The 13,284-nt window shown below is 39.2% G+C and overlaps 1 protein-coding gene across 1 annotated transcript in view; it reads right to left on the reverse strand.

Annotated features, from left to right (window-relative positions):
• NRP1 (neuropilin 1) overlaps positions 1 to 12,722 on the reverse strand; it is a 172,506-nt gene extending 159,784 nt beyond the window's left edge. Inside the window, 4 exon segments of the mRNA XM_058181143.1 lie at positions 8,438 to 8,612; positions 11,736 to 11,882; positions 12,189 to 12,295; positions 12,527 to 12,722. Coding sequence (XP_058037126.1) covers positions 8,438 to 8,612; positions 11,736 to 11,802 — 242 coding nt within the window. The 5' untranslated portion in view covers positions 11,803 to 11,882; positions 12,189 to 12,295; positions 12,527 to 12,722.
• Positions 12,723 to 13,284: the final 562 nt, after the last annotated feature.

The raw sequence follows: 13,284 nt of genomic DNA on the forward strand, positions 1-13,284 counted from the left end.
AATATTAATAATTTTTACCTATAAAACAATAGTATTACCAGTGGGACAGGATGAATAGTTTGTTTGCAAAAACCCCACTGTTTGACTTCCACTAGTGATTCCATCCTACTTTGTAAAACTTTGTTGTCTGAAACTTCACATCCATTTTCTTAATGTTTTTAACCTAGTGTCTGTGAAATTTTTATTGCTCCCTAGTTGATGACATTTGATCTGAATGTAACCACACACCTCTAAGCTCAGCAGCATTTGTCACAAGCCATTATAAATTATCATGCTGATAGTTTGCATTGCTGGGAAACCGGAAAACTTCCATAAATCCAAAGGCCTGTGAATCAGTGACATTCTTGTTTACTATTCAGACATAAAGTTTTAAAGAATAAAGTTTTAAAAGAATATATATAGCTAATGTATTAGAGTAAACAAATCCTATTAGTTACAGAACTGCACCCCCAAAATATTTGCAAAAGGCACAAACATGAAAACATAAGCATTGAAAATATTTTCTTCTATTCATTGTAACTACGTACATTAGCTCTTGTTCTTCATAAACAACGCTAATAAAGTGCAATGAATCAATACAGAAATATTATATATTATACCATCTTGTCTTAAGACCAAATTTCAAATGTGAACATAAATATATCACAAATATACATGATTGAATTGAAACATTCATGTACATTGTTTAACATACAGCATTATAATACTGCATGCAGTGTTTATGTTTTTAAGGTTTAGAGTTTGCTTCACAGGTCTGTAGATTAGAACAATTTTCAGAACATTCCTGCAATTATTTTTCTTTTTATTTCCAACAGTTCTTCTTTCCTTGATTTATAGTTTCCTTTTACCCCACAACAGCAATCCCTGTGAGATAAGTTGAGCTGAGAAAGGGCAACTGGTTGAAAGTTATCTTGGAAGCTTCCATGATTGATGGCAGATTTGAAGTGGAGCTCCCTGATTTGAATTCATCAACCATTACACCATGCGGAATTTTCTATAAAACAAGCAATAGCTTTCTCCTCCCAAAGGCAATTATAAACATAAAAATGACATGATAGAAACTTTCACAAGATCTTTAAAATTACACTCTACCCAAAGAATATCTAAGGAAGAGCAAAGAAACAAAACTGGAATGTAGTTATGAAAGTGTAATGCTAAAACATCTCAAATATAATCAAGCTGTTCAATCTGATTTCTGATGTTCTCGGTATCTCTCTCTCTGTGTGTGTGGGTCTCCCTCTGTCTCTCTCTCTTGCGGATTACAAAAAATGTTCAAGATATTGACAGCGATGGAGCTTTGATTGTATAATCATGGTCACCATTTTGACTTTTAAAAATCTTCCTGAGGATACCTCTATCACTACTCTAAAAATTGTATGCACTCACTTCCTGTTCAGGTAGTCCTCAGGTTATGACCATAATGGAGGTTGATCATTACACATGTAGTAGTTGCAAAATGGGTAGATCACATAAATGACCCACTTTAACATTTTTGTGGCAGTCATTAAATGAGTGACGTAGTCATAAGTGCATGCTCGTTAAATAATGCCAGAACATTAAGTGAACCCGTTGTTAGCTATGGCTGAGCACTGCCAAAAACCAGAAATAAGATCTGATTTTTTTCAAAACCATCATAAGAATGGTATTACATGACTGTGGGATCATGCAAAGAGTCTGTCAATATGTCCATGCTGCCAAGTGCCAAAAGTAAGTCACATGACCAAGGAGAGGGGTGATGTCAGAACTTTGGATCCAGATCATAAATTCCCTTTTTCTCAGAGTCGTCAAGCATAATAAGGATTGCAAGATGAAGGTAAGGTGTTTTGAATTTAAATGTTTTGGGGAGCAATTTAACCAGCTGTCCTCCACATTTGTAATTAAAAATTAAAAGGAAATGGATCATTTGGAGAAATAAGTTTGCATTTTGGAAATTCACAAGATATTGGAGCAGTTTCAAAGTTTTTTCCCCTACTTTTGTATCTTTAGAATGCTGCTTAGTTTTATAAATAACCCAGAAAGACTGTGTGGTCCTGTAACTTCTCAATTAACTGCTCGTACTGTAAGGAGACCAATCCCTTGATGAATGACCCTTTGCAAGCATGGGGCAAGTCCAGCTGTACAAATCAGGGCATCATTGAGAAATAAAAGGTGAAAAAGTGAAGACATAGAGGATACTAACTGAGAAAAGGACTGCAGCCTATTAGGGATTAGGCGTCTCTGGGCGGAGAAGGATAAGAAGCAAGAAAAAAGATAAGCACAAAGAGAGACTTGCAAAAGGCCTGCTGGGCCCAGACAAGGAACAGAGGCTAGTGAAATGGAAAGAAATTCAGATACAAATTCCTGGAGACATGAAAGCGGCTTAAAAGGGAAGAAAACAGATTTGCATTAAAGGAAGATGATTAAGGAGACAACAGAAGCAGCAAATGCAGCACCCTGATTGTTACTGAAGCCAGACTGAAATAAAAACAAGAGAATTGTTTAGTCTCAGTTGGGCAGGCCTCTGAGTTTGTTTGCTCAGACCCAGGCAGGGCTGTAGCTGCTCTTCAGACAGCTTCAATGTGACAATTACCACCACCTTCCAATGTCTCCATAACTGTTATTAAGGGGCAAATGCAATTAAGATGTAACAATAAACACGAACCCTTATTTGTACTTCTTTCATCAAAAGCAGTAATTTGTTATCTCTGGTTTGAGTGTGTGTGTCTGTATGTATATATATGTGTGTATGTGTGTGTGTGTGTGTGTGTGTGTGTATATATATATATATATATATATATATATATATATATATATATATATACATACACACACACACACACACACTCATGCATAAATGTGATGTGTGGGGGTTTTGAAACTAATACATCAACTGCTTTGATTGCAATATTGTATCTTTTATCTATATAACTGTGATAATAAACCAAAACCAAGAACTGGAAAATAATAGGTTGCTTAAATGCTAAAAACCCAAGACTTTTTGACAAATGCACTAATATAGCGTTTTACCACCTAGAATATGGCAATAATAATAATAATAATAATAATAATAATAATAATAATAATAATAATAATAATAATAATAATAGCAATTTTTGAAAAGTGTGAGGCTCTTTATGGTTTGAACATAGTTTTTAAATTTTCCTGTGAAATTCTTTTTTGAGGCAGATTTGCTCCTTTGACACAAATCTCTTCATTTGAGTTTAATTGTCGTAATGTGAAAGTCAAAGGGTCAGTATTTAAAATGGAACACAAAAATAACACAGGAAGCATTTAAGTTGTACAATGAAAGGCCAATTTAAGTAGGTCTGCCTACAAAGCTTTTGGCTGTAAAATTACCTATCTTTGCCTGACAACAAAACTGCCCAATTAGAGTGGAGTAAAAAGAAAAAAGACACTAATTAGGTTTCAAAGCATGCACTAAAGGGAGCAAATATTCTGCAGAAAAGAAAAAATACATTATGCCCATGGGTGCAATACACCTACACCAAGCCAAGTTTGTTAACTTTTTACCTCTACAGGATGGTCATGTGGTGCTATAATATAACATCTCAATTACTATGCTGTTACATTGCCATCCAGCAGCTTTTCTAAATAAATACTAAATTATTTATATTACAACAATGTAAATTTCTTCTTTGAATTGCAGGAAAAAGACATGCTCAGAAAACAGGAGCTTTAAAAATTTATTTAAAAAGCTCATTTTAAAATCTTGATTGTCACATTTAGCAACTGTGACTCCATTGATCCACACAAGTAGTTTTCCACTTATGACTGCTCATTTTAACAATGGTTTGAAATTACGTCAACCTTCAAAAAAGCCACTTACGACTTAAATTCACATTTATGACCGGTTGCAACACAGCTTTCTGTCATGTGACCGCAGTTTGGATACTCTCAACTGGCTTACATGTATGATTGGTCTCAGCATCCTGCGATTACATGATCACAATTTGCGACTTTTTGTTGGATTCACTGGGGAAACTATATTCACTTAATGACTACATGATTAGCTCAATAATCATGGTGACATGATTCCCATAAAAATGTTATTAAAATCAGGTTCAGTCTTGTGATGACTTGACTTACGACCGCAATGACTTACAATGGAAATTTTGGTCCCACGTGTGGTCACATGTCAGAGGCTACTTTTATGGAGATTCAAGCTCCTTTTCATCAGACTAAGATCATCAAGGTGTTTTCTCTTCCACCTGCCAAATACCCTACCCAAGTAGCCTTATTTTACAGTTCCTGCTCAATAATCATTCAATCACTTACCTGTGTCAGAAGAAGCAGTCTATTCATTAGTTAGGCCCAGCCACAGAGATTTTGCTTCTTGAGGCAACCTATATAGAGTATTCCTCCCACACAAGTGTTCTTTATTTGTTACACTTAAAATGCCACCAGATCAGAAAGATTCAAGGTGCCTTATGATAAAAACTCATCAGAAACATACAATCAAATTGCAGAAGCTATAAAAATGAAATGATGCTATGAGGAAGTACATAAAACATCAGTCTGGCCATCAACAACCTTCATCAGTCATCACTTGGCAGGATCACAAAACTTCTTGGCTCGTGTACTGTTTAAAAAGCCAGGTTTTCCAAGTCATTCTTGGTCAGTAAAAACCAAATGCCTAGCTATAGATTAGGTAGCACCTGACTCAACAGTAGTAACTGGGAGAGCATCTAAGGTGTCTTTGTAGGGATGAGCCAGCAATGTGCTGCAGCTGCCAAAAAAAAAAACAACCCCCAATGCAGTCCTAGACTGTATGAAAAAAAGGATAGCATCTAGATCACAAATAGTGATATTGTAATTTTATACCCCACTAATGAGGCCACACAGGAGTACTGCATCCAGTTCTGGTCATCAGGATACAAACAAAGGCCTGAGACCATAGAAAATGTACAATGAAAAGCAACAAAAATGGTAAGGGCTCTGGAGATTAAACCATATGATGAACAGTTAAGGGAAGTAGGTATAGTTAGGGGTACCATAATAGCTGCCTTCCAGTATTTGAGGGGCTGTCATGGAGAAGAGCAGATTGATTTGTTCTCCAAAGCACCAGAGGGCAGGACAAAAAGCAGGACAAAAAGAGATGCAACCTAAAACTAAGGAGAAAGTTGAAAATTTCCGACAAGGAGAACAATTAATCAATGGAACAGCTTGCCTCCTGGGGTTGTGGGTGCTACATCATTGGAGATTTTAAAAATAGCCTGGACAACCATTTGACCTGCAGAGTACAAGGTTTCCTGCCTTGAACAGGGGTTGGAACGGAATGCCTCTTAGATCCTTCCAATCCTATGATTCTATGGTCTATCCATAGATATTCCAGAAGCCAGGAGTGGCAACAGAGCACACCTCTGGCAACCCACAATCCTTCTTTAATGGAAGGGATGTGGGACATGCCCATCTCATCCTATCTTACAGGACAAAGACAATTGGAGAAAAGAAGAGCACTTGTGTAGGTAATGATGGTCATGAGCCATGCAAATGATTTATAGATGACAACCAATATCTTGAATTTTACCTGGAAACTTTCTGATAACTGGTATGGATTGCAAAGCATAGGTGTCAAATGCAGAGCACATTGCAATGTGTCATGGAATTGCATTCTGGATAAGTTGTATTTTCCAAGTCATTCTTGGTCAGTAAAAACCAAATGCCTAGCTATAGATTAGGTAGCACCTGACTCAACAGTAGTAACTGGGAGAGCATCTAAGGTGTCTTTGTAGGGATGAGCCAGCAATGTGCTGCAGCTGCCAAAAAAAAAAACAACCCCCAATGCAGTCCTAGACTGTATGAAAAAAAGGATAGCATCTAGATCACAAATAGTGATATTGTAATTTTATACCCCACTAATGAGGCCACACAGGAGTACTGCATCCAGTTCTGGTCATCAGGATACAAACAAAGGCCTGAGACCATAGAAAATGTACAATGAAAAGCAACAAAAATGGTAAGGGCTCTGGAGATTAAACCATATGATGAACAGTTAAGGGAAGTAGGTATAGTTAGGGGTACCATAATAGCTGCCTTCCAGTATTTGAGGGGCTGTCATGGAGAAGAGCAGATTGATTTGTTCTCCAAAGCACCAGAGGGCAGGACAAAAAGCAGGACAAAAAAGAGAGATGCAACCTAAAACTAAGGAGAAAGTTGAAAAATTTCCGACAAGGAGAACAATTAATCAATGGAACAGCTTGCCTCCTGGGGTTGTGGGTGCTACATCATTGGAGATTTTAAAAAATAGCCTGGACAACCATTTGACCTGCAGAGTACAAGGTTTCCTGCCTTGAACAGGGGGTTGGAACGGAATGCCTCTTAGATCCCTTCCAATCCTATGATTCTATGGTCTATCCATAGATATTCCAGAAGCCAGGAGTGGCAACAGAGCACACCTCTGGCAACCCACAATCCTTCTTTAATGGAAGGGATGTGGGACATGCCCATCTCATCCTATCTTACAGGACAAAGACAATTGGAGAAAAGAAGAGCACTTGTGTAGGTAATGATGGTCATGAGCCATGCAAATGATTTATAGATGACAACCAATATCTTGAATTTTACCTGGAAACTTTCTGATAACTGGTATGGATTGCAAAGCATAGGTGTCAAATGCAGAGCACATTGCAATGTGTCATGGAATTGCATTCTGGATAAGTTGTATTTTCCAAGTCAAGGGTATATAGTAGAGTGTATTATAAAAAAGCTCACAAAACCAAGCATTGGTCATTGGAAGAAAGGGTATCTCTTCTGTTCCCTGTGCTAAAAATGCAAGGCAATCATAGTGGGTGTTCCTTCAGAATATCAGAATATACAACATTTACTGCTTGAGGCCACAGCCTCACTTTGTCTAAAGGTGGGTCTATTAATGGTAAGATAATTAATGCTAAACATTTCCTTATTTAATCACTTTATCCAGCAATGATAAGATTTTGAATCTGGTTCTCCAGTTTTGTAACAAAAACAACAAAAATAGTCCCCAGTCAGAAACAAGATAAGAGTCTGGTTTATGACAAACAATTATCTTTTATCCCATTTGTAACAATAGAAATATTACAAAGACTCACAACCTCAATATCACAGGAAGAGCTTGAGCTTATTCGCACATTGCATTGCAATTGCATTTAGATTTATGTACTGCTTCATGGTGCTTTATAGCCCTCTCTAAGAGTAACAATCTGGTCCTCATTTTTACCAATCTTAGAAGGATGGAAGGCTGAGTCAACCTTGAGCCGGTCAGGATCGAACTCCTGGCAGTGGAATACATAATTAACCTGCACTACTGCATTCTAGCCATTGCACCACCACTATGCCACCACATAGAAGTCACATTATACATCCTATATAACAAAACCTTTATGAGCAATCTATGAACTTCCAATTTCTGCTCAGTTACTATGTTAGTACCCCTTAAACTGACTATGTGGGTTAGAACTGCTGGGAACATTCAACAACATCTGGAAGCTAATGGTTCCCATCTTCTACATATAAACTCAGAGGGCAAATTAGTTCTCAAATACTCTCTGATGGAATACATTTTTACCTGTTTACTTTCAATCGATGTTGTGAGAGTACTGCTTAAATAAATTATTTCATACCGATCTCAGAATGAACGCTACTTTGGCATGAGATCACTTGATGTATTACATTTACATTGTGCTGTTTCTCTAAGGTGCAAGTATGTGATTATCTTAATTTCCTTCACAACAAGAAAACTGAAATATTAGCCAAAAGTCACCTAGTGAGCTTCCATAATAAAGAGCGACCTAACCAGTGAAAACACTTTAACCACAACTAACTTTTAATTAGATATTAGTGCTATAAAGATTTTGCACATTGCATTCTATAAACTATATACTTATCAGTACAATTGTAAAATTCTCAGCTAACTCAGCAATTCGTATTGAAAAATCATTTCTGTTAATCGATATACTTTTCTTGACAGTACACCAATATTTTCTAAGGGAAATCTCTAAAATACATGTATACCCAAGCCTCGTTCCACTCTGTTATAAATATCACTGCCATCAAATGAACAAAAAATGATATACAATTAGTCAATAAATTGAGCTTATTTTTTTAAAAAAACATGACTGTGTTCTTCTTTTCATAACTATAACATTTTTTTTAAAAAAAGAAGCAGTTGCCTTTTTTCTCCTGCAAGTTTCAGAAGAAATAACTGCTAATTGGTCCAAGTTCCCAACAAAATAAGCAGATGGATTCTAAGATTATAACTATGACAGTGTCTACTATGAAATGTGTACTTGCTTTTACATGTGGTCCAATCTGAAGTCACATCACCAAGAAATGAATTTTGCACACATAATTTCACACTTATAAGCTGTTTCAACTCCCTACCCCCTGAATAAGACATCCTCAATGTCTTTTGTCCACTAGATGGTGCTGTGGTTCCCCCTTACAGGTCAATTTCACTTACTTGCATTCTCTGTCCTCTAAATCAAAGTGTGGGTTGAAATTGATCATAATCCTCTGGTGAGGCTGAGCAGCTTGAATCAACCATTCACATTTTTGACTTGGATGGTAACTATTAGGGTAGCCAGGAGAGGTGAGATATCCAGGCTCTAAAATTTTTATGTTTTCACCACATCGATCTGCAATTAAAACACACAAGCATACATATATTATATTGAAATCACATCATTTGATCGATCCATCTTATAAATAATAGGCCATTCAGTACTTCAGCTCAGGTCAACTCAAGCTAATATATTTACTTTCCCATAGGTTGCACAATTGTTTATTCAGTTGTTTATATATATATATTTTCTCTGTAAACAAAATAAATAGCGGAATCAACTTCATCTTCTTTCAAATCATTTTTAAAAATACATGCAAACCAGGTAACTTTACCGAATACCTTTTATCCAAATTAAGGTTTTGTTACCTAATGACTACAGAATAGAAAGTACTAACAGTACTCATAGTAGTATACTACAGTAGTATACAATAAGTAGTTAATTATAGATTATGTTGCTACAATGCTATTAAATATTAAATTTTACACAGGAAGCAACTTGAAGCTAACACAGTGCCTTTTGCCACCCCCCACCCCTTACTGTTAAGCTTTCTGATAATGAGCCTGTTCTTTGTCATTAGACAATCTGGCTTGTTTACAGCATCCCTCTCTTTCTGGTTTATCAGATACTAAATCTAAGCAATTTGAAGTTATCTGTGCTCCAGAGATCCAGACTACCCAGCAACAAAGCACATTGTTAAAACAGCAAAGGTTTACTTAGCTCCATTACGGAAGTTTTCCCCCACCTATGCTGCTTGGGAAGCAGATAAGGGTTAGCAAAGCAGAAAGGAAAGGAAAACAAAGCAAACTTTAGTTCCAATTACAAAATTCCTGCCTTCCCCAGTCTTTCAAATCTCATGCGTTGTTCTTGAGTAAAAGTGCTCTGACTCATGTTAAGATTAACTACAATTTATAGAATTATAAAGATGGAAGAAAAGACAACTCATGAGCCTCCAGTGTCAATAATGCCATTATTGCTTGTGAGTCTGCACTGGTTAGTTTTAAAAATTATGGACCACTAATCTGCAATGACACTGATATTCCATTAATATCACCCAACCAAGCATGTGTAGCTTTGCAATGCATAACATTTTCCCAGGAATGGCATACACAGGTTGGAATCTTGCTTCTAAGAGAAATTGGTGATATGAAAATAGTTATCAATAGTTCTTAATGTGAAATTATTGGTGTGCAGAATTTTACTATTGAAAACAAAGTCAGTTTGAAAGAAAGAGGACATAAAATGCACCAACCACAGCAATTATAGGAAACATCTGCCAAAAATTAGGAGAGAATGAAATGGTTTATTTCCTTCAACAAATTATGATTTTTGAGTTGGTTGCATGTTCCTATTTATCCCTGCTTTGGCAGTTTGCATAGTATGTGTCTTCCCTGAGAACAAAAGATGTTGTCCTTAGGAGTTCAAAGTGAACAGCCAATGATATTCCTGTACAAACCTCTTGCATGTGGTAGGAGAGACAATCTGGCATGATTTGCCATCTGTAGCAGACTTAGGAAGAAAACTATCCCACTTCATTAAGTCTTCTCTAATACTATGCAAACAACACGGCATATTCTGGAATATGTGAAATGGTTGAAATAAACCAGTAAATCACTTGACAGAGTCACTCCAGGAAACATTTAGTGGACTCACCACCAATAACACTTTAATCGCTATCTCCTGGGAAAGTGATAATATAATAAGATAATGTGGGCTGTTAAGACTCTCTGGCTCTGTGAAATCTCTCTCTCTTACTTGATTAAGAGAAGCAGTTTCTAATGACTTTGGACCATTAGCTCTAAATACGGTTAATGAATTAATTTTGCAGACACTTGAACTGGACAGAGGAAGATCTGGCATTTGTGGATCTGTTGAATTGTTGCAGATCCAAGGAACTGCGATGACTTCAGTGGGGCTAAAAATATTTTGCCCACAATTACTCAGACTCAATGGTAGCATTGTAGTTTCTTCCTAGATCGGGCTCATCAAAGAATATTAGTTGATGGCACAAAGGCATTTAGCACATCTCACTCCACCAGGCTTTCAATGAGCCTCTTCTGATTTATACCTCCCAGTTAAATTCGGTACTATTCATGTATAACTGAAAATGCACAGCCTGAACCTGTAATCCCCCAAAAGAAAGACTTGACAACTGAAAGAGAAGATCTAATTCCAAAGCACCACTAATTTCCAGATCCTACTGTAACATTACTGAAGAAGCAAACAAGAGAACTTGTTGAGTTTTGACCAAATTAGCCAACTTCCTCATATTGGAAAAAGATTAATTTCCTTCATAACATGTGATTTAAATCTGTTCCTGTAAGACACACACACTACATGCAGTCGCTTATTAAAACAATATACCACCCGAAGTACAGAGGAAGATGTCCCTTCATTTAATTACTTTGATTGAAATCCTAGTCAAGCAAGAAGTTAATATTTAGTAATTAGCTAATAACTGCTTAGACTTGGTTCTGAGAGGAAAAACCCAGGTGATTTCCCCACTCCATGCATGCAAGTTAAATGCCAGCCACTCCTAAGTAACAACATTTTAAAGAATGCATAATATAATGAGATATTCCAGATGCCTGACCACTATTGTGCCAGAAACCCATGCTGTTTTGAAGCTGCTGCTATCAAGCATTGCCCTAAGGCCATATACAAAGACTGTTTGAGGGAATTCTTTCATAGAATTGTTGCCTGCGAAGAAGAATGCTTTATATTCCTTGCAGTCTGTAAACTCAAACCTTTTTTCATTTTGTAGCAAGGGAAATTGTACTTGTATAGTTAGCAAAGATGGTTATATAGCTATATACCTCTATCTCCCTTAGCCTTCACTTCCTCAGTAGTGAACAATACTTGGGTATTTGAAATACTCATCTGTTTAATTTTTCTGGACAATCTTGTGCAGCTGCCAAAGGAAGGAAACATTAAAATGATTGGCTATTATGTGAAAGCCGTAAGCCCAGTGTTACATATTGCATTAGAATATGGAGCCAAAAAGGAAGGGCTGACAGACTAAGCGTGTTGATTAGGTGTAATTCTAGATGAATACCCAGCATGTTATCCATCAACCTTTCCTTCTAGCCAATACAGTTAAAACCTGTTTCAGGCTTATCATCATCATCTCAGGCAAAGGGACTTCCAACTTGCAGAATGCAATCTGGATGCACCTGAAAGTGATCTTGAGTCACTTACCACTCTTCAAAGCCCTGCCAAGGGCGACTGTGAGGGCTGCACAGTGCAAAAGTAGACCCCAGGCCATCTTCGGATACAGGAGGTCTGAAGAAAGGGAACAAGATTATCCAATCTCTCCACGCAATTCCTCTCAGATCTTAAATCCTCCTTCAGCACGGGCAGTTAAAAAGAAAAAGAAAACTGATTCAGCCGACAACAATTGTAGTAGTAGCACCAGAAGTCTTGTCGATTGCAGTAGGCGCGCTCTCTCTCTCCTCTCTCTCTCTCTCTCCCTTTCTCTCTCTCGACTATCGCCTTAAGTCTCCCGTATCCTGTCATTTAGCTCTGGTTTCCTGTGTTTTTCCCCACACTGAATCCATTTCCAGGAGATACTGTCCTTGCCATGTTCAAATAGAGGTTAACATGTGGGGGGGGGGGAAGCCAACAGCGGAAAAACTAATAACGAAGTCGCACCCGCGGAACAGATGGACGAAGCGCGCGGAAATCCTCGCCGCTTTCTTCTCCTAAGCCGGTTCTCAACTCTCCTAGGGAAAAGCTCAGCAGGGCGCCTGTCTATAGCACTGAGGAGGAATGGAAAGCAGTTGGTAAGGCAAGAGGCGACTTTTTCCCCAACTTCTCTTCCCCTCCCTCTTGCCCTCTTCACCTCCCGATCGTCTCGCCAGACGCGGAAGGAGGGGCGCAAGACCTTCCACCCTGGCGATCCCCTCGGAGGGAGACGGATCTGCCCTCGGGGGAGCTCGAGACTTGCCCAGTGCCCAGACCCGGCGCTCGCTCGCTCGCTCGCGACTGACCTGACGCCTCGTGCGCCCTGCAAACGCGGCGGGGGCTTGCAGTCCTAAAGCCCCTCGGCTATGGGACGCCGCCTCTGCCTGCGCTGATCCAAGCGGCTGGCAGCGGCGGTGGGAACGCTGGCAGAAGTGCCAAGCAGCTCCTTCCTCCAGCCTAAGGAGAAGAAGCCCAAATCAGTGGCAATAAGAGAGGATCCGACGCAATTTCCAAAGCCCCGAGTCCCCACCCCTTCTCCGCCCCCACGTCCGTCCGTCTCCCCCCCCCCTCCACGAAACAAGAATCCACATTCACCAAAGCCCCGAAATCTACTCGAAGGGTGAATGGGTGGAAAAGGAGAAAGGGGTGGAGAGGCTTGGAGACAGAGAGGGAGGGACCGACAGACGCACGAAGCCGAAGCAAGAGGAGGCGGGCAGGAGTACGCCGGCTATGGGGAGCCGCCTTCTCCTGCTCCGCTATTTGACCGCCTCTGAAGAAGCAGGGGGTCTTCGCGCAGCAGGTAAGCGAAGTGAGGCTGACATGGCTTGAAGCGCCCGTCTGAAGACGCGGATAGCACGCTCCCAGATCTCGCCTTGGCTGACTGCCGTCAACCCAACACGCCCACCTACTCTGCCAGCCGATCACCCCACGCGGGTATTTCAGGGCATCCCTGTGGCTCTTTCCCCTCCAGGTGTAAGATGGCTACTCAGTGCACACAGAAAAAAGTCCGGGCCAGCTGTGGGGTTCATCCAAGCTCTCAATCTCCGCGCGGCTCTCCAAAGGT

The sequence above is a fragment of the Ahaetulla prasina genome, chromosome 4 (genome assembly GCF_028640845.1).
Source record: "Ahaetulla prasina isolate Xishuangbanna chromosome 4, ASM2864084v1, whole genome shotgun sequence".
Taxonomy (NCBI): Eukaryota; Metazoa; Chordata; class Lepidosauria; order Squamata; family Colubridae; genus Ahaetulla; species Ahaetulla prasina.